The 22,503-nt window shown below is 34.2% G+C and overlaps 1 protein-coding gene and 1 long non-coding RNA gene across 6 annotated transcripts in view; one reads left to right on the forward strand and one right to left on the reverse strand.

The window, feature by feature from the left end:
* USP9X (ubiquitin specific peptidase 9 X-linked) overlaps window positions 1-22,503 on the forward strand; it is a 131,142-nt gene that overhangs the window by 63,430 nt on the left and 45,209 nt on the right. For 3 of the 5 annotated variants that reach the window (XM_036016409.1, XM_036016408.1, XM_036016410.1), the window contains exons 12-20: window positions 2,082-2,288; window positions 3,594-3,730; window positions 5,207-5,355; window positions 13,525-13,612; window positions 15,798-16,140; window positions 19,140-19,235; window positions 19,710-19,921; window positions 21,026-21,266; window positions 21,612-21,761. In XM_036016409.1, coding sequence (XP_035872302.1) covers window positions 2,082-2,288; window positions 3,594-3,730; window positions 5,207-5,355; window positions 13,525-13,612; window positions 15,798-16,140; window positions 19,140-19,235; window positions 19,710-19,921; window positions 21,026-21,266; window positions 21,612-21,761 — 1,623 coding nt within the window. The remainder of the gene's footprint in view (window positions 1-2,081; window positions 2,289-3,593; window positions 3,731-5,206; window positions 5,356-13,524; window positions 13,613-15,797; window positions 16,141-19,139; window positions 19,236-19,709; window positions 19,922-21,025; window positions 21,267-21,611; window positions 21,762-22,503) is intronic. The other 2 variants (XM_028523347.2, XM_036016411.1) reach the window with 1 other exon arrangement.
* LOC118498408 lies at window positions 232-22,277 on the reverse strand. Its single transcript, XR_004900893.1, has 3 exons — window positions 22,267-22,277; window positions 3,403-3,412; window positions 232-505 (listed from the first exon to the last, which is right to left on the reverse strand). It is a non-coding gene; the product is annotated as an uncharacterized LOC118498408 (long non-coding RNA).

Here is a 22,503-nt window from a genome sequence, read left to right on the forward strand (position 1 = left end):
AAGCAGCTGAGGAAATAAAATCAGTTTTCATGGCTACTCGAAAGTTAATTATCACTCGTTTTTAATCTGGAGATGACTTTTGAATTTTGGTAGTGCATGACAGATGACTGCCATAATGGGAGAAGAAAAGGAGGCTGGTTGTGATTATATCTCCTGGATCTTCCTCTTCTAAGGATGGTCTAAATATAAAATTGTCTAGTGCTCGCTTCGGCAGCACATATACTAAATATAAAATTGTCTAAATCCATAATGTATTATCCATTATCTATAAAAGCCCATTATCTATTCTTCTCTTCCCCCTCCCCCACTTTGGCTTAACAGATGTTTATTGAGTACTTGTTATTGGTAACAAGCATGATTTTTTTTTTTGAAGTGTTGGTAACTAGCAATTCTTATGGAATGTGTCTTGAAAGTTACTGCTAAAAATGATTCAAAGGAAACATAAAGCCCAGGTCACTTTGCTCTTCTTTGTAGTCTATAGCCAAACGATTTTAGATTTGTTAGACTTTATGAAATGTTTCATCATTTTGGTATTAGTTATTATATCCTTGATCACTAATAAGGTTGAACTTCATAATGTTCTGTTCTCCTTTATTTTTAATTTATTTATTATTGATTGATTTTGGAGAGAGGGAGAGAGAGACATCGATTTGTTGTTCCACTTATTTATGCATTCATTGATTCTTGTATGTGCCCTGACTGGGGATCAAACCTTGGCATATTGGGGACGACGCTTTAACCAATTGAGCAACCTAGCCAGTGCTGTTGTGTGTGTGTGTGTAATGTCTATTTAAGTCTTTTGCCAAATTTTTCTTACTGATTGGTAGGAGTTCTTAACATATTCTGAACGCTGGTCATTATCAGTTTAAGTGTCCAAATAATTTCTGTCTTCACTCCCACTTTACGGTGGCTTTGTATGGACAGACATTATTAACTAATTTCATATGCAGTTATTTTAGGATATATCCCTTAGATGTGAATACAGGAAGAAAATATATCATTACCATAGTAACAACTAATAATTTCTTAATGACAAGTAGTGTTAAGACTTGGAATTTTCTCAGATTGCACTTTATTTTTGAAGTTTGAATCAGGATCCATACTTTGTAATTGGTTGCATGTCTTTTACGTCTCTTTGAATCTACAGTTTTCCCCTTCATCTTTTTTTCCCTGATAGTTGTCTTTCAAGATGCTCCATTCCATATTTATCACATTGTAAATATGTGTAATAATTTCATTGAAAAGCTCTTTTGTAATTTAACCTTCTGTTTGCTATTAGTTTGAGTTATTTTCCAATAAAGTTATAAGTAACTTTATACATAGTTTTCTCATTGTGTAACAGTGTTCCTGGCCTTGACCCACTAGGTGCCACCAGCAACCCCCCCACTTCTCCCTTCATTATATAAACTAGGCATTTTAAAAATACCATTTTAGTGATTTTTTTCCATTTTAGAGTGATTAAATCCATACTTTTATCTTAATTAAAATAGCATTGTATTATTTCTGTGTTTACTTAGGACTGATTTTTCTTGGTTAATAACAGACTTTGTCACAGATGTTTGTTTTCACATGTGTAATGCACACTGCTCTAAATTGGTATTTTTCATTTTGAAAAATTTTCTATATCAAGTTGTCTGTCACCTTTTAATAAAATTTTAAAGTCAACAGTGAACACAATGTAAGGCAGTGGTTTTCAACAGGGTCAATTCTTCCTTCCAAAGGTATTTGGCAATACCTGGAGACTTTTTTTTTTTTTTTTTTGGTTGTCAACAGCAAGAGAAGGGAGAGTTGCTAGTGAATCCTAAAAAGTAGGTAGAGGCCAGAAATGCTGCTAAATATCCTACAGTGCGTAGCATAGCCTCCCACCCTCTGACAAATAATTTTTCTGCTTGAACTGTCAGTAATACTGAGGTTAACAAACCCTGATCTAAGATATTTCTCCCTTATCTCTCAGTTATCACTTCGAATAATTCTTTGTTCAGCTATGTTGCCTTTTTGATGAATGTAGTTTAATCTGGTGACAATTTAAGCAGTGAGAAATAACATATGGTGTTTTCATGTCATTTAAAAATTTTTTCTAGGCAAGTTGGACAAATGCAAGTAAAAAGCAACGTGAGAAGCTCCTTGAGCTAATACGTCGTCTTGCAGAAGATGATAAAGATGGTGTGATGGCACACAAAGTGTTGAATCTCCTGTGGAATCTGGCCCACAGTGATGATGTGCCTGTAGACATCATGGACCTGGCTCTCAGTGCCCACATAAAAATACTGGATTACAGTTGCTCCCAGGTAAGAGTGTGCAGCCTTGCTCATACTTCGTTACCCTTCTTCACAATTAGGATGACTTAGATAAAGAATAGTTGCAGGTTTTTCCAACGTTATTTTGGAAGTGATCTGAAGGGTTGACTTAATTTCTTCATGTAAGTTTGCCTCCTCTTCTTAGATCTCTGTGTCAAAGCTTTGTTATCTGAAAACCATTTTAATCTCAGGAGAGTGGCAACATGACCAACACAGGTTATATAGTACTAGTATTGTTAAATGTATGGTTCTGAAATATCAGTTTCAAATAGATATGAGATATTAAAACTGTGTAGGGACTTTATAGGTAAGAGAAGTTAGGTTTTCTTTGCTCATAGTGTAGTTAAGAAAAATTAATAAAATTTCCTGTATAGTAGAACATTCAATGTCTTCCCTGTGAACAAATTACACAATAGCTTCCCTGCATTTTAACTTGTAGCATGTATATCCTTTTAATTTATGCATGAACATTGCTGAATAATTAATGTCTCACTTATTTAAAAGTATTTGCTACACTGATGAACTGACATTCAAGAGCTAATAAGCTCAAGTAGGTATATGTGATTCAGATGCTACTCAGTTTTGACTATACTTGCTCATGACAGTTCACTATTCAGTATAGCAAATAGTAATATGAGCCTTGAGTTTAAATTATTTCATTAAATGGAGACACACCCCAAAAAAAGAATCTAAACCTGCTTTTCTGGTTACTATTAACTTAGGGGAAGGAGTAAAGTAAATAAGGTATGAAAAGTAAAGTATCGAACATGAAATAATTTTGACTTGACAACATTAATTCTTAACTGCTTATACATGTTTGTAAACTTTGTGTGCATGTGGACATGTCCTTCTTTTGATTTTTGTTGATTTTCTTTTTAACTTAGTTGTCATACCATTATTTTCTTGGTACAGACATAAATTTTGTATGTTCTTCAGTATACCAAAAACAAGCCTGTGCAGTGTAACAATCAGGGTTATATGTTACTACTGAATTTCCTTATATGGTAGAATCTCTGAAAATATTGAATAAAACTAAATGCCCACTTTCTGGCAAATTTTTAAAATCAAAGTTTCTATAAGTGTGCTTAATGCTTAGTATCTATACCTTTATGTACCTATATATGAATCCATGTAATGTTGAGTTTTTACAATAGTGTTTTACTTTTTGGAATTTTGCCAGTAAATGTGGAATTAAAATATACTTGAAGTGAACCTCTATTTTTGTAATTATCAAAATAATTTGAAAGTATAATTCTCTTAAATATTGACCTATATAAAATACTGAAATTGTTTAAGGACCGCGACACACAGAAGATCCAGTGGATAGATCGCTTTATAGAAGAACTTCGTACAAATGACAAATGGGTCATCCCTGCACTGAAACAAATTAGAGAAATTTGTAGTTTGTTTGGCGAAGCACCTCAAAACTTGAGGTAAGGCTTTTAACAGAAACTTTTAGTATTTTTATTATTATTCTTTATCAGTTGGTGAAAGCAAACTTCAATAAGAAAATTAGACTAAGGTAATAAGCTAAGAAAAGGGTTTATTTGGAAGAAAAATTCCTTCATTATACCTACCTCCTCAATTTTATTAATGAGGAAGTAAGCCACAGTTAAGTGATATGTGTCAGAATCAAGGCAATAATACTGCTTTCAGGTCATTGGTTCAGAATTCTCTTTTATTTTCAGCAAGTGTGTTAGATAGTTTCATGGTATATGCTGTATCAACCTCATTTCTCATTTCAGTTTTTCCTGTCTGCTTTGGTCTCTTTTTTACCAGGTTCTACCCTTATCCCATATTATATGTTTCTTACAGACCTTATTGTTTTCCTTAGTTGATTCACTTTGAAATATTTATCAATTTATTAACTTTGAAACATTATGCTGCAGAAGTTTTCAAAGTATACTAAACCTATTTTAAAGTTAATTTTGAAGTTAAACTTAAAGATTAGATTGTGCAAGTATGTTTAATGAAATGACAAATAAGTTAAATTTTCTGATTCATTTTATCTAAATTTAAATGATTGCCAAGATCCTTTCTGACACTACATCATTATGATTATGCCTAACACAGAAAAGGCCATGTTTTTAACATTTGAACTTTGTCTGATTTTTTTCAAGGCTAGAAAAATAATATGAAATCAGAAAAGCTATAGGGATAAACAGTGGAGAAAATTTAGATATATATCTTATTAACAGTAACAGTGATTTGAGGGGCATATTTTGATCGGCCCACTGTAATTGTACGTAACGCCTTCTGGTGTTTTTAAATGACTTCATCTGATTTAGCATTAGATAGACACAGTAGTTTATTTATTCTCCCAGGGAACAGTGGCTTCATCTCTACTACAATAGTTAATGGCTGTGAGAATGTTACTTTCAATGAAGGTGGCATGAAAGGTTAGAAGGGAACTAGATGTCTTTCTGGTGATACTTAAGGACAAACTTGGTTTCAAAGAAACTATTCCAAAATGTACCTTAAATGGCTAAAAAAGTTTCACTGAAAACATTTTAAATTAAATTCTTTACTATAATTACAGCATAATGGTTGTGATTCTAACCTTGCAAGGAGTGTTTCTATTTTATAGTCCTGGAAATTGTTCTGTAAACTTAAATAAGTGCTGTGGTACTACTAGAGTATGGAAGTATAAATTGTTTATTTAAGTAGACTTCTATTGATGTGATACTGGAGAATATTAATGTATTTTTTGTGTAACATAATAATGGAGTGTCTTTATTTTTTGAAGCATTGATTTTTCTTTTAAATTGCTTGTCATTAAAGTAAATGGCCGAAAGTGTGGTTCTGTTATGAAAGAGCCTATTTTAAGTTTTTAAATTAGTAGCTAAGAATTTAGATTATATAAGCTCTTTCGATTCCAACAGAATTAATTGCCTAATTATATTGTTAAGTTCTTCTCGTTTCAGTCAAACTCAGCGAAGTCCCCATGTATTTTATCGCCATGACTTAATCAATCAACTTCAGCACAATCATGCCCTAGTTACCTTGGTAGCAGAAAATCTTGCAACTTATATGGAAAGCATGAGGCTGTATGCCAGAGGTATGTATTATGAGCTAGCATGATTATGAGAAATAACAGCATTTCCCTTCCCAGCTTGAATGGGGAGGGGGGGCATTAGTTACCTTAGAAATAAAAACAAATGTATTTTATGTTCCTTTTTTAGCTTATGGTCCACTTTCACATTACTCTTAACCCTTACACACATTTAAAACTCCTGGTCAGCATTTCAGGGCTCTTTAGTAAGTGCTTGCCTTCCCCACTCTCCTTATTAAATTGACTTTTTTTCTTCCCTTGCCTGGGGGCTGTGCCTGCCTAGACTACATTTGATTATTGCCTTCTTATGTATGTACTTGACTCATTTTCAACCTTTGTTTTATAACTACCACCACCTTTATCTTTTCAAGAAAACTTTTGTCTTGTCTATTACACATATGATAGTTCTCTTATAATCCCAAATCCAAGTTTTATAAATGTGGATTTAAAAATTTACAAGTAGAGAAATGCAAGGCTACAAAATAAGAATCCACATGTTTACACTGATTTCAAAGTATGAATTTGTTGAAACATGTTGCTATAAAGTTTCCTGTCTTAACAGACAGTTTTTAAGTGCCTCCATTACGTTGAAGCTCTGTTTCAATGCTCTTTTGCCCGGTGATAGTTATGTTGGAGTCTGTGTATGCCAGAATGTATGTGTTCTTAGTACATGTTCCTCTCATGCCAAATTCGTATCCTCCCTCCACTCAAAATCAAAAACTGTCTTGTAGGCTCAAGTTTGTTCCCCATAGCCATAGAAAGGAAATTGTATGTTTACAAGAGCTAGAGAGGGAATTGAACATAATGGTTACTGAACATACCGAGCTTAACATTTTGTAGTAGATTCTGTAGAAGCCTACAAAAATGAGGATAAAATGAGGATATTTCTAACATTATTTGAAGAGTTGAGTAGGTAGACTCTTGGCATTGCATGAAATCCCAACATGCTTACAAAACATGAGATTTTTGCTTAACACTTAAATACATTCCCATATAAAATTTTAGGTGAATATAATTGAAAAATTAAGCAATTCTTCAGATATCCATTACTGATTTTGTTGACTCTTTGTTTACCCTCTGTAGGCCAGCCAAGTCCTCCTAGGCAGTAGATTAAGGAGTTACATAAGCAGTCTAAGCATCAGGGAGCTGATACACACTAGGCAATGATCTTTTATCGTTTCAGCCCTAAGTTCTTTTTAAACAGCATGATAGGACAATTAGGTCAACATAGTCATGCGTGTGACCATGTGAATTATGTTCTGTGCAAAATGCAATCAAAATCTGAGAGAGGCACAAGATGGTTACCTGTAGTACATCCAAGCACTTGCATATGGACTTGGTTTAACATAACTCTGATTCTTTGTTATGGTCGCTTTTTGCTGGTACACAGCCCTCATAAATGCCAATTCAGTCCTTTCCCCAAAATGGAGCCATGTAAATCATATGAGCTCTGAATGCTAACTTTTATTTATTTGGCTTTATTTACATGTGGTGTTTTATTTAATTTCATTGTCAGAGGTTGAAAACCCTGCTTTTAGGACAGAAGACGGGAGTCTGTGCAGCTCAGATTCACTAGAGTTTTTTGCTCCATTTTAGTCAAATTCAGCATTTGTAATTGCTTTATCTCAATTTCATGGTCACAAGAATGTTTTAAGTCTTGGATTTCGCCTCATATTGTCTGTATCTCTACAAAGTAAGAGGTGTGAATCTGCATAGTCATATTGCCTAGATTTCTGAAACATGACCCAAACTTACTAGCTATGTGACCTTGGGCAAGTTGCTTATTCTAGAATGATGCCTGGCACATAGTAAGCTCTTGAAGTTTTTGTTGCTACTGGTATGTTCCCCTGAATTTATTGACAGCATAGCTTTTGTTTTCTCTTAATTTTGATAACTTTTTCTCCTCCATTATAGTGCTCTTACTAATACTGATTAGTCTGTAGATATTTATTTATCAGAGAGAGGGGAAGGGAGGGAGAAAGAGAAACATCAATGTATGGTTGCCTCTCACACTCAACATGGGACCTGGCCTGCAACCCAGGCATGTGCCCTGACTGGGAATTGAATCAGCGACCTTTTGATTCACAGTTCAGCACTCAACCTACTGAGCAACACCAGCCAGGGCAGTCTGTATTCAAATATAGAGGGAAAGTATTTTTAAGCTAGTAAAATTCTATTAAAATAAACTTTTCACATCACTAAATGACTTCTGTGGTAACATCACATCAACCACTGATTTCTGAATTTGCGATTTTAAAGTAACTTACAGTTTTTGCCTCTATATAATAATGTTGTATGGATCCTATTAAGTATAAGACATATTCAGGAGGATAGCATCAGGCTTCCACAGTTCACTGATATTCTCAATTTCTGATAGTTATTTCACCAATGTTAAGTATTTGGCCTGCCCATATGTCACTAGCATCTTCAGCTTTGGAAGAGAACATTTCCTCAGTAGTATGTATAGTTAGCTGTTTTCTACTTCCTCTTTTAACATTATTTAGATAAAGTAATAAACTTATTAAAATTCTCAACAATATTTAGTCATGTATTCTTGCTACTTGTGCATTCAGGCTCTGTTGCTTATTTAACAAGTCATTTTTTAAAGTAATATTTATACAACAGAGTATAAAACCACCTTTTTTAAAAAGATTTTATTTATTTATTTTTAGAGAGGGAAGGGAGGGAGAGAGAGAGAAACATCAGTGTGTGGTTGCTGGGGGTCATAGCCTGCAACCCAGGCATGTACCCTGACTGGGAATCGAACCTGCGACACTTTGGTTCACAGCCTGCGCTCAATCCACTGAGCTACGCTAGCCAGGGCTAATAATAAAGATGAGAATTTTTTAAATCAACTTTTGTATTTCTTTAAGATTTTGTTTAGTTATTTTTAGAGAGGGAAGGGGGAGAGAGAGGAGAGAGAAACATCAATGTGCAGTTGCTGGGGGTCGTGGCCTGCAACCTAGGTATGTGCCCTGACTGGGAATTGAACCTGCGATGCCTGGTTCGCAGCCCACGCTCAATCCACTGAGCTATGTCAGCCAGAGCTAAAACCACCTTTTAATTTTCGCTCAAGTTTTACCTCATCGGTAGGATTGCCATTGTACTTACTGAACACTTAACTGAAAGTTTAATTTACTGTTTTTCCTCGTTTCTGGATAAATTTGGAGGACTTGTTTTCATTGTAGATCACAGTTTTGCATTCTGTTCTCTCAGTACTGGCACTTCAGTGAACTCTTCCCAGTCTCTTAAATTCAAAACTGACAGTTTTAGGAACAATTTTTTCCTCCATGAGAGGATTTTTTTTTTTTTTAGTGTAATTCACAAATTGTTTTCTGTGCTGGTGTATACTTTCTCATTAGATCTGGCTCGTTCCTAAATTAGCCATGAAGTACTGTTAAGTCTGAATGGGTTCTTTGTAATTAAAAAAAAATAGGCTAGTGTCCATTTCATTAACAGTTTATAGTTCTCTGGAGTAATGGCTATTTCCAGGACTGGTGCAGGGAAATTACAAGATGATCCTCGAACATCTCATTTCAGAAAGTAAGAAAGTACTCACACCATGCACAAAAATTAAGTGAAAATGGCCATAGACCTAAAAGTATAAATAAAAACTCCTAGGTAAAAAAACATAAGAATAAAGCTTTATAGCCTTGGGTTAGGCAAAGCAAAATTGTTATGGGGGAAAAGTGATCTATTGAACTTAAAATGATAACCCAAGAATGGGAGAAAATATCTGGAAATTATACATCTGATAAAGGACTTGTATCCAGAATATATATAAGACCTCCATAACTTAACAGTTAAAAGACAACCCTGTTAAGAAATGGGCAAAGGATCTGTATAGACATTTGTCCAAAGACATGCAAATTAAAACCACAGTGAGAAACCACACCTACTAGGATGACAGGAATTAATAAGATAACAGCAAATGTTGGCTAGAATGTGGATAAATTTGGACTTTTGTATGTTGCTTGTGGGATTGTAAAGTGGTTCAGCCACCTTGATAAACAGTTTGGTGGTACCACAAAATGATAAACATAGAATTTCCCATTCAGTTTACTCCTAGTTATATACCTAAGTGAAATGAAATCATAGATTCATGCAAAACCTTGGACATGAATGTTCATAGCAGCCCAAAAGGTGGAGATAACCCAAATATTCCTCATTTGATGGGTAGATAAACAATTTTGTATATACATACAATTGAATATTATTCAGCAATAAAAAATGTTACAACATGGATGAACTCCGAAAAACATGCTAAGTACAAAAAGCCAGTCAGAGAAGACCACACATGTATGATTCTGTTATTTGAAATGTTTAAAATAAGCTAAGGGCTAGGTTGGGGGGAGGGAATGGGGCATGACTAGGTGATGGGTTTCTTTCTGAGGTGATGAAAAGTCTTGTAGAATATGATGGTAGAGCCCTGGCTGGTTATCTCAGTTAGTGTCGTTCTGGTACCCCAAGGTTGTGGGTTCACTGTCTGGTCAGGGAATATACAAGAATCAACCAATGCATGCATAAATAAATGGAATAACAAATCAATATTTCTCTCTAAAAATTACTAAAAAAGTAAAATGTGATGATAGATTGTGATAGTCAAATCTTGTAGCTTTGACTATACTATAAACCATTGGGTTATCCATTTTAAATGAGTGGATTTTATGGTATTTGAATTATGTCTCAATGACAGATGCTTTATTAAAAGTGAACTTCTTGTACTGAGTTCTGAAATGACCTCTAGACAACTTGTAGTTTGTAATGACAAGAACCAGTTTGTTAGTCTTAGCCAGACACATGTGAATTTAGTCTCATCTAATTTCTCCTGTTTTCAGTGGGATATCTAATAGTTATATGCAGCATAAGTCAAAAATAGATCATCTTACTTTGATTGCTAACTATAGTATTTGTTTGGGGCTGAATGTTTACAAGGAAAACCACCAACCCATCTTTGTTTTCAGGTCCAGGAAGCTTTTTTATAAGGAAGTACAGGGCCTCTCCATTCCTATTTAGCATAAAAGGATCTTGTTCTTTGAATTTTCTCTTTTTTTTTTCCCTAATCCTCACCCAATGATATGTTTATTGGTTTGAGGGAGACCGAATATCTGTTGCCTCCCGTATGCTTTCTGACCAGGGATCCAACCCACAACCTGTGTATGTGCCCCGACTAGGGATTGAACTCGCAACCTTTTGGCCTATGAGATGATGCACCAACCAAATGAACCACCTGGCCAGGGAATTCTTGGCTTTTCTTGATCATTGGGTTTCAGTTCTTAATAAAGTGCTAGCACCTGAATTTTAAAAAGGGGGTGATGCTAAAACCTATGTGTAAAATTTTGGTAAGAACAAGATACTTACAGCCTCAAAGTATCTCCCCACAAATTACTTGCTAATTACAAAGAGAAAAATAGTAATTTGACAGTGGAGAAACCTAGTCAAAGCATCTTGACTAAATGATTAGTTAATATGAATAGTGCCATGAAATGACATGAAGTTTCTTCTCATAATGATACAGTGAGGACCTACGGTCACTTCTGTGGTATTTTCCAAAATGCTTAGCCTGAATCACGAAGTGTCAAAGAATCCTAAGTAAAATGATATGCAACCAAACTAGAGCATTTTTCTAAAAGGTCGAGAAACACAAGGGATGATGAATTCTCCAGATTAATGAATAAAAAGGCATAATATTTATGTGTAAACTTAAAAGCAACTGTTTAATCTTGGATTTAGAGAAAAGAAAAATTAAAATTGGAGAATATTTTGGGTTAACTTGGAGGAAGGTTTGGGCAAGGATGATACAGGAATACAAGGAGGGGCCCCCAAAACTGAAATTACCTTCTGGAGGGGCTTTCTCAGCTAGATGAGTGGCCTAGGAACCCCTTATGAGTGTGCCAACTGGCATTGTTGTAAGAGGCTGCATTTGGATTCAGTGAAATTTTTTGAAGACTCTTTCAATGCATTTGCCCATTTTACAATGGTGATTACTGAGTATACCTGCCCACACTGTGCTGAGAGTTCAGCAGGCTTTGACCAAAAAATGGCATGAACCCCTAGCGACATTTTTTGTTTCCCTGGATAAAAAAAGTCCTCAAAGGAAAATGTTTTCTGTTCTGGAAGAGGTGAAATAAAAACATGGCAGAAGCACTAAAAGGCATCAAAATTGATTTTGAATGGTGGGGGGGGGGTCTCAATAGGTGTATTGCATCAGATAGGGAAAGTACTTTGAAGGCAACTGAAGTTTAAACATGTAATAATAAATGCAATTTTTTATAAATCGGGGTTTTTTGGGGTCCCCGTTCATATAGTAGGTAGAGGTTTGAGATTCTGTTAGGTATCCTAGAATGCACACAGCAGTTCCACACAACCAAGTATTATCCAGTCCAAAATGTCAGTGTGTTCTTCAGAAACCTTGACTTAGATCATAGTATTCTATCAGTATTTGTTTTGATAACTACTATGGTTATGTAAGGGAATATTACTGGTTTTGTAAAGAGTTACTGAAGTCTTTAAGGGTAAAGGGACATGTCTCCAACTAAATCTCAAATGATTTAGAAAAATTACACATACGTGGTGATCAGTGAGGCAAATGGGATGAAATGTAAATAACTGGTAAGTATGGGTAAAGATAAGGGAATTAATTCTTACATTTTTGAGACTTAAGTTTGAAGTTATTAAAATTTCTCCTAATAAAGAACCCGCCAAGTATACAAAGCTGTGCAAACATCTTGTTTAAAAAAGGACCCTGTAGTCCATTGTTTAGATACTTTGACTAGTGTCCTGTAAAAGAAAATTTCAGCATTATAGGATATACTTTGATATTCTATCTAGTTTCTTTAGAAAAACCTCTTGAAGTGTAGTGCTTTCAGTCCTGAACCCTGATAAAAATGACTTCCATGGAAGTAGAAAATAAGTGTTTAGGACTTTTGGTAAATAACAAATAGTGCTTGGGTGGCTAGTGCTTAGAAAGCAATTAGTCATAATACCATTGTTTTTTTTTTTTTTTTCGTCAAAGCATCAAACGCAGGTGTTGCTAAACATTGTAAATATTCCATCATTCCAATATGTCAAGATTTTGTTCAGGGAGGAAACGACACTATTTCTGGACTATTTTTTATTACCTTTACTATTTCTAAAGGTTTCACACAATTAGAATTTTGGGGGTACTAGGACACACATGCCATAAGGTCCAGGATCCGGTGTGGAAATACCAGTATTTGATGCTTGAAGGAAAATTGTGCAATTTCTCATTCCTCTATAACTTGATGCAGCTTACTGGAAGAATTGGCAGTGATTCCCAAGTAGTTAACAGTGCTTGTCAGAGCATTTACTTCAGTTTTCTGTTCCAAACCACAAGTCAACTTGATCTATTCCAGGTTATATAGCTTTTTTTAAAAAAAAGAAAAATAAAAATTTAAACCAAAAAAATCCACTTTAATGGTATTTTTAGGACAGTAGGTACTTTGTAAGATTTTTTTTCTTGTGGTCTTTCATTGCAAACACTGAGACTTTTTCACCCATAGTATGCTATAATAAAAGTAACACCAAACAGTTTCCTAGCTTTGTTTTTTAGTTCTTTTTTTAAAAAGGAATTTCCAACTTAAGCTAGGCCTAGGAATCAGTACCTACCCATAGTTATGATAGATGAGTAAGTTTTCTTGAATTTCTGAGACTATTCTTTTATAACATGTTGATGGTGATAACTGTATTTTAAGTTCATTATGTTGAATAGCATCTTATGTTACTATAACATTCTAGGTAGAAATTAGTAATGTAGTTTATTTTTATAACAATATTTTTTTCTCCGAGAGGACAGTTTTCAGTATAATAGAAAAGAAATTAAAGAAAAATGTTGTCTTGGTGGCTGCCATTCACAGACCACTCAAGTTAGTCTTAGGCTGTAATTGGAAATTGCTTCATTGTGTATGAAGATTTTGTTAAAGGGGTTGTGATGAATCATTTTTATAGCGTATTTAACATACTCTTATGTAAAAGGAAATTTTATTTTTGTGGGGAAAAATAGATGACTTGAAATCAGTAATTAATAAACTTCAGGATGCCTTTTAATAAGAAGAAATTAATGACTTTTTAAGTGACTTAATTTCCTTTTGGTTAAAACTGCCAGTGATGTGGGTATCCAATTATGTAATGCATGATTCTGTTTTTAATTTGTAGACCATGAAGACTATGACCCACAAACTGTGAGGCTGGGAAGCAGATATAGTCATGTTCAAGAAGTCCAAGAAAGGCTTAACTTCCTTAGGTTTGTTTGGAAATCATTATCTGAAAGTCAAAGAATATTTCCCTATGTGTTCATGTATTAGAAATTTAGAATTAATTGTTTGAGCTTTAACTTCTTTGCAGTATTTAAAGAGAACATGTAAGCTTTTGTATAGAATTCTGTTCTTTATACTTGTTTGTGCTGGAAATAAGGTTATTTTTAAAGAACAGGTTGCCACATTTTGATGCAACCAGCTAGAAAACTATACTGACCATAATGGTATCATAGACACTAAGGAAATGGGGACAAAAGACTGCTGGACCAGTGCCTCAAAAAATGGTTTTGAGTCCTCTGGTCCCTTGTTTATCCTAGCAGTGGCTGACAAAGGCAGTTCAGTGTCATGTGTTAATAACATTATTCTGGTGGGGTTGAGGAAAACAGGTTAATTTCCTTAAGCCAAAACTAAATGTAATACAAGGCTGAACTTGTTTACTGATACTTAGTTTTTAGTGACTTTATATACTTACAGATTTGAATTTTTGATGATGGATTTTTGTGAACTCAAAGCCATAGAACAAAAAAAATTATATGCAGATCCTAAGTGTGCTAAGGGAAATGCCAAGGTTATCAGTGCTTCAGAAAAATCTATTGCATTTATTATTTTGATACACAGGAATTTTCCCCTGGGTTGTGTTAATTATGTTTGTTGAACTATGTGCTTGCTTATACTGGGAAACATATAAGTAGTTACATAATGATTTTAACTTAAGGAAAAACTCGAGCCTTCAGTTTTTAAGAAATTTGGCATTTGTTTAAAATGAAATGTTTTTTGAACCATTTGGATAGAAAGACTTGCCTCTCCAGATTTGAGACTCCCCTGCCTTAGTGGGCCATTTTTTTTTATTGGTGTGTGTTCTATCCCTTGATTTCCTAGATCAGAAAAGTGGCTATGAGCCCTTTTGTTATATCAAAGTTTTAAATCAGAAGATCTATTTTAGTCCCTGCTCTATTAATACCTATCTGCATGACCTATAGCAACTCGCTGAAGAGAAAGAAACCTAAATTTTCCCACTGTGTATTCAGCTAGTTTTAAACACTTTACATTTAATCCTTAAAGCAAATGCCATGAGACAGGTATTCTCCCCATTTGATATATAAGAAAACCAAAATTCACAAGGCTTAAACTAGCTTGTTTGAAATCACACAGCCAGTATTTAGTGGCCTTGCACATTCAACTAGGTATGACTTCAAAGTCTGCTCTTTCTGTTAGACCCATGATTTTTCGAACCTACATTGGAGCCTTAGAGCTTCTGAGGAGCTTACCCCAAGATTCCTAAATCACCGGTGGATGTTTTATCTCCATTTCTTCTTTCTTCACCCTCCCAGCAGCTAGAACAGCTCTGCTTTCATTTTATACATGGAACTTCCAAATGGAATTTTACTTGGAACACATTTTCTGCTGTTGTCTTAAAAAAAAAAAAAAACTTTGAAAACTGCATTTTTTTTTTTTATCACATTTGACCTTTGTTTTGTATATATAAATTAGAGGTTGCAGGATTAGGAAGGACTAGGTGCTAAAACCCCTCTTTAAGATCAGCAACGTTAGGGAAATACCAAAAACCCTAGAATTGGCTTCCCTAAAATGCTTTGAAACGGAGAGGGAACCTACTGACATGAAATACTCTACCATATTTTGTAACTAGTCACAGAGCCACCATTGTGTTTCCTGAAATGAAATTTGAAGTGCTAAACTTTCTGTCATTCAAAGATAAAGCAGGCAGAGTTAATGGGTGTTAACTCTCTTAAATGTCATTGAATTGGTTACCTCTGAAAGTCATTTAGTAGAATACCTCATTGACCAGTGACGCCATATAAGCAAAATGCTAGAACTGAACTGCTAAACATACTAAACTGTTTAAAGTTCAGGGAACAAATATTTTACTCAGTTTAGGTCCAATCACCTAGACGAATACCTGGCACATTGTAAGTGACCAATCTGTGCTTGTTAAATGAATGAACATTTAAATAAATGTTAAATGAATAGCTAATATTTTTTAGTACCAGATAAAAATTGAGAAATAAGTTCCTTTATGATATAATAGGAACTGATATCTTTTTACCTGTAGTTAAAATATAGTTGTGATAAATTGATGCTTTCTTATGTATATAGATTGCATTTGAGGATAAAATTATGTAGATCTAACTAATTTTTTTATGTTTTTCCAAGATTTTTATTGAAGGATGGCCAACTGTGGCTGTGTGCTCCTCAGGCAAAACAAATATGGAAATGCTTAGCCGAGAATGCAGTTTATCTTTGTGATCGTGAAGCCTGTTTTAAGTGGTATTCCAAGTTGATGGGGGATGAACCAGACTTGGATCCTGATATTAATAAGGACTTCTTTGAAAGCAATGTGCTTCAGCTTGATCCTTCCCTATTAACTGAAAATGGGATGAAATGTTTTGAGCGATTCTTCAAAGCTGTGAATTGTCGAGAAGGAAAACTAGTAGCAAAAAGGAGAGCGTATATGATGGATGATTTGGAATTAATAGGATTAGACTACCTATGGAGGGTAAGTGAAAAGTAGGAACTTATAAACACTGTATGTGAAGTAGTTTCTCAAATAAGTAAGGAATCACAGTTTTGCATATACATTTTATGTATAATTCTCTGATGCTTGTTCTGGGAGGTAGTGACAGTTCACCTTTATTTTATTAATAACTATGTTATTTGTTTATTGGGTTTTTTTCTTCTCTCTTTCCCTTTCCTTCCTACTCCTTCTGCCACTGATGTTTCTTTTGTCTTGGCTTGAATCCACATGTGTATAGAAGTGCACTAATGAAACAAATCTTTCACCCCATGAAAGTTATTTTTTCAGTTGTAGATTATTCTTCAATGTTAATTTTAGGTTATACATTTAGTGCTAAAATAACTAGAGGACAGAAGAGAACACTTTAGAAGGGATTATGAATGTATTAATTTATAATCTTTTAAATAAGTGGAGTAAAACATCATTGTCTATTTAAGGTTAATCTTTCTGCCTTTAAGTCTTAATATACAAGGTCTATCTAGAAAGTATCCAGCCATGTAATATGAAAAATAGAGGCATTTATTGAAGACACAAGAAACATCGTACATAGGACAATGATACCTCAGTCCTCTTTGAAGTAGGCACCTTGGGACCTCACACAGTTCTCCCAGTTGCCATCAGCTGTCCTGTCATACTTTCCTCAATTTCATCTATGGTCTGAAATCTCTTCAAAGGTGATTTTAGTTTTGGGAAAAGGCAGAAGTCACAAGGCACCAAATCTGGGCTGTAGTGGGGTAGAGTCACCCAGGTGATTTGATAATTTCTCCAAAAACTCTGCGTGAGAGGTGATGCATGAGGGTGTGTTATCATGATGAAGCTGCCAATTACCACCAGTTGCACAAAGCTGCAGCCTTCTGAATCATCTGGATAGTTTCCATGGAAGAATGTTCAGGCTTAACACAAAATTTGATGCAGATCTGCTGAAATTCTTGCTCAGTCATTTTGAATGCGGTAGCCACACAGTACACATGCTCACTCAATAGCATCTACTACACCCACTGACTAGTACATTGAAGTCACTGTTCACACATGTGCATTCCATTCCACTCTCCTTGGCTGCCAGGTGAGATCAATGTCATGCAAACTAATCTCGTTATATTAACAATGGCTGGACTTTTTCTAGACGGACCTCGTTTAGGTATTTTTCATTGATGTAATTTGAAAACATTACTGGTTTTCAACATGGTTCAATATGTATCTGTTGCAAAATGATCACCATAGTATGTCTATTTAACATTCATTACCATTTTTAGTTACATTTTTTTCTTAGGATGAGAACTCTTAAGATTTACTCTTAACAACTTTTAAATATGCAATATACTGCTAGTAACTGTTGTCACCTTGCTCTACATGATATCTCCAGGATTTATTTATTTTGTAACTAGAAGTTTGTACTTGTTGATCACCTTCACCCGTTTTATCCACCCTCACCTCTGGCAGTCACCAATCAATCCTCTGTGACTATGAGTTCAGTTTTTAATTTGTTTTATTTGTTTGTTTTGGTTTGTTTGCTTTTAGATTCTACATGTAAGTGATATCCCATGGTATTTGTCTTTCTCCAACTGACTTATTCCATTTAGCATAATACCATCAAGGTTTGTTCATGTCATCACAATGTGTTAATTTATTCCTATCTTTAAAAGTCTCACCTGTTTGCAGCAGTTTATTCACACACACACAGAGTGAGATATGAAATATTTTTCTGCTAACTGTAGATAGCCTAAGATCTTTACTGTGGTGTTTGATTGTTAAGACTTTTTTATTAAGTGAGGAATTTTCAACATTTGTAAATAATATTTTTAAATTTTCTATTGCAATTAACATAAGTTTTCTACTTTTGTTTTGCTTTGTTTTTTTTTTTTTTAGAGAGGGAAAGGGAGGGAGAAAGAGAGGGAGAGAAACAATCAATGTGTGGTTGCCTCTTACTCGCCCCCCAACCTGGACCTGGCCTGCAACCCAGGCATGTGCCCTAGACTGAGAATCAAACCCTTAGGTTCTGCAACCCTTAGGTTCTCACGCCAGGACTCAGTGCACTGAGCCACACCAGCCAGGGCTGTTTTCAACATTTTTAAACAGCAGAAGCCCTTTTTAAAAATCAAAATTTATACAGTGCTTCAAAATATAAAACTAGTTGAAGTTAGGGAAGCCTGTTTACCTTTTCTTTGCAGTCTCTCCTTGTGCTTCTCCCCTTTCTGTCTTTCTAAGCCTGTTATATAGGGGTCAGCTGTAAAACACTCCCTTTAAGTCCTCAAGTTCTGCATATAGTTTGAATACCACTGATACAGTTATAAATGAGTGATAAAGAGCTATAGAAATTAGATGGGTAGTCCTTTATGCTAAACTATTTCATGTAATCTTTTATGGCCTTTTAACTAATTTGAATTTTCCCTTTAATATGTCTCACAACTTGATTACCAAGGTGTGTTAAATAATATTTGAAACACTCATACATACAGGAAACAAACTGTTGGTTATCAGAGTGGGGAGAGGTTGGGGGAGGTGAAATAGGGAAGGGGGATTAAAAGGTACAAACTCTCAGTTATAAAGAAGTCATGGGACTTTAATGTACAATATAGGGAATATAGTATTGTAATGACTTTGGTGGCAGATGATAACTAGACTTACCACAGGGGCCATTTTGTCATGTATATAAATATCGACTCACTATAATGTACACCTGAAACAAATAGGATATTGTGTCAGTTAAAAATAGTGATAACAGTAGGGATGAAAGCATATTATATCCTTAGTAAAATGTGTCTTCCCTTAAACAAATTTCTTTATTCAAAACTTGGGTTTTGCATTTATTATTCTTTTTGGGCTGTCTTATGTTTACTTGGTTTTCTTTGATTATCAGTGTTGGTATATCCTGAAATTATTGAATACTGTATTAAAAATAACAGGGTAGGTATGGTTTGAGTTGAAATGTCCAACTAAGATATTTCTTGGAAGGTATTTATGCTTGAATCTTTTGTACCTAGGTCGTGATTCAGAGTAATGATGATATTGCCAGCAGAGCTATAGATCTCCTTAAAGAGATATACACCAACCTTGGTCCCAGGCTACAGGTCAATCAGGTGAGGATTGACATGCATTAAAATTTACATGAATTAGAATTCTACTTGAAGAACTCCATTACTGTAAAGAATATTTCTTTAATTCAGAATTAACTAGGAATTTCTTTGTGTTAACTCATTAAAAATAAACCTAAAATATTTAGTTCTTATTTCTCTTGTACAAAATGCTTTCTGAATGAATGTTGTCATAATAATGATCTTGAAATGATTATTTTGAGTATAATTATGGCAAGAGATTTTGACTAAATTTTCTTTGAATATCTAGTTCATGCTTAGGGAACTCTAGCTTTCTTTGACAAAGCATAGTTTATTTTATTATAGTTCATTATAGAGGCTGGCTAAATATGATCATGGTTAATTGAGGGCTACCTTTAAATTAGTTGTTGCTATCTTTAATTGGAGTAGTGTTTTATTGTACATTAAGTTTTTACATTTCAAAGCAATATGAACTGTTATTTGGCCCACTATTTGTAGGTGGTAATCCACGAAGACTTCATTCAGTCTTGCTTTGATCGTTTGAAAGCGTCCTATGACACGTTATGTGTTTTGGATGGCGACAAAGACAGTATTAATTGTGCAAGACAGGAAGCTGTACGAATGGTTCGAGTATTAACTGTGTTGAGGGAGTATATAAATGAATGTGACAGCGATTATCATGAGGAAAGAACAATTCTGCCTATGTCAAGGTTTGTGAATAACTGATCTACTAGTGCTATTTCTTAATTATTTGATGTTTTCCTAGCCTTTTAATTTTTTAAAGTGATGTACAGGAAAAAATAGTGAGGAAAAGTAAGGAAATTGTATTTGTTTTAGGTTTTTGGTAGAGCACGCTCATTCATTTAAGTCGTTTCCTCTTTTAATTATTTTCTTTTTTTAATATATTTTTTATTTTAATCTTTGTTCAAGTACAGTTTTCTCCCTTTTACTCCCATTCCAGCCCACCCACCCAAACCCTCCCCACTTTAATTAGTTATTTTCACCATTGACTTATTACCTGGTAAATATTGCAGGGATATTGTGCGGTTAAAGTGTTTGGTGACATTTATGTACACTGTTAAAAATAATAGCATAGTAGAATTGGAGAGTAATTGGAAATAACTTTTAAAAACTCCTTTGATAACCATAATAGCAAGAAATATTTTCAGATGTTTTGCTAACAGTTCTTGTAAGGTCTCACCATTTGGTAATTCAAATAGTTATTTATAATTTAGAGATGTTTATAGAATGAGTGTCATCAATATTTAATTTAAAAGCTTTCTTTTTGTAAGATATTTCTCTTTGTTTACCATGAAATTATTTAAAATTACTCCTTAAGTATGATGCTTATTTTTTGTATCTTATCTGTGGTAATACTTAAACCAACATAAATATTATTTTCAGGGGTGAATTTTTATATTAAGAATTTTTCAGAAAAATGTACATTTTAAAAATTTCGTTTAATCTCAAAATAAAGTTATCTTCCACATTTAAAAAGTTAGGTGGGCTTTATAGCATAAAAATAAGTAAAGTGTTCTGTGTTAATTTCTTATAAAGTAGAAACCTTATTTCCTGCATCCATAGGTACAAAAGTAGCAACAATAGAATATGTTGTGTTTTGAAAATTACTTATAATATTTGTAATTAAAAGGAGCAGCAAATTTTTATTTTCAAGACCCTAAAAATAAGTAGCCTTAACTTACTTTATCTTATTTAATAAGAAAATATTGAATATTAGATTTTTAGCTTTATTTTTATTGCAAGACAATTTGAAAGTGTGCTGAATGTGATGTTTTCTTTTTTGTTTCCCCCAGAGCTTTCCGTGGTAAACACCTCTCTTTTATAGTTCGATTTCCAAACCAGGGCAGACAGGTTGATGACTTGGATGTATGGTCTCATACAAATGACACAATCGGTTCAGTACGACGATGCATTCTCAATCGTATTAAAGCCAATGTAGCCCATACAAAAATTGAGCTCTTTGTGGGCGGTGAACTGATAGATCCTGCAGATGATAGAAAGTTGATTGGACAATTAAACTTAAAAGATAAATCGGTAAGTATCTTTTCAAGAAAATTAAACCTGAGGCTGTTTTTCATTTTACTATTCAACATTTTGTTAAGCATCCATCATGTGTGAAAGCTCTGTATTAGGTGTTAAGATTGTAACACTAAATAAGACAGGCATCAATGTTACCTACAATAAAGTAGAGGAGGAAAGGGTTTCTAAAAGCAAACCTATTTTTTTTCCTGACCTCCCCTAAGTGGTTATTTTAGATAATACTTACAAATTATATTTCTAAAAGTATAGAATGTAGGTTTTGGTTTTTGTTAGTGTGTCACTAACTTGTTTTGTGTATTTTTCCTTGTCTTTGATGCTAACACAATATATCATTTTCAGCTAATTACAGCCAAACTTACACAAATAAGTTCCAATATGCCTTCAAGCCCTGATAGTTCTTCTGATTCCTCAACTGGATCTCCTGGAAACCATGGTAATCATTACAGTGATGGTCCCAATCCAGAAGTGGAAAGCTGTTTGCCTGGGGTGGTGAGTAGATAGTTTTGAGTTACTGTATGCAAGGCATTGTGCTAGGTTCTTTGAAAATAAAAAAGTATATTGAATAGTTTTTTTTTCCCTTGAGAAGCTTATAATTTAATGTGGTAAAATATCAAACAACTATATAGTTAACCATCAGCTTCGCAGTGGATCCCTCTGAAAGGTGATTGTAACTGCTTGAAATTTAAAACATTTCCCTTACAGATATAGTGTTGTTTTTACGTTTTTATAAAGTTATTCCATTACACAGCTTAATTATAACTATTAATTACCACCGTATTATATATTCATACCACAATAGTGAATCCTTCCTTCAGAACTTTCTATAGGAAAATATCTGCACTATTTCTCAGATTGTCATAACGTAAGTTCTATCTAAAGAAACAGTGACTCCTCCCTCCCTTAGTCTCCTATCCTGCCCCACAACAATTTTAATGGTTACAATACCAGCCACCATGAGTGGACATGACAACCTTTTATTTGTATAGAGTCTGACTTGCCTATGTAAGAAAAATAGTTTAACAAAAGAGCTGTCACACAGAAATTACGGGAGATGGCTTGGATAGTATATTCCATCTGCATCATAAAGGATTTGTAAAGGTGGGAAGATGGGGAAGGCAAACTATTTTAAAGAATAGACATGCCATAAGCACAAGTGTGGTTATTGACAAACAAAATTATTTGGGGATCTTGAGAGAGATACAGTTTACAGGTAAATATTTTGTGTATTTTG

This window comes from Phyllostomus discolor, chromosome X (genome assembly GCF_004126475.2).
Source record: "Phyllostomus discolor isolate MPI-MPIP mPhyDis1 chromosome X, mPhyDis1.pri.v3, whole genome shotgun sequence".
Taxonomy (NCBI): domain Eukaryota; kingdom Metazoa; phylum Chordata; class Mammalia; order Chiroptera; family Phyllostomidae; genus Phyllostomus; species Phyllostomus discolor.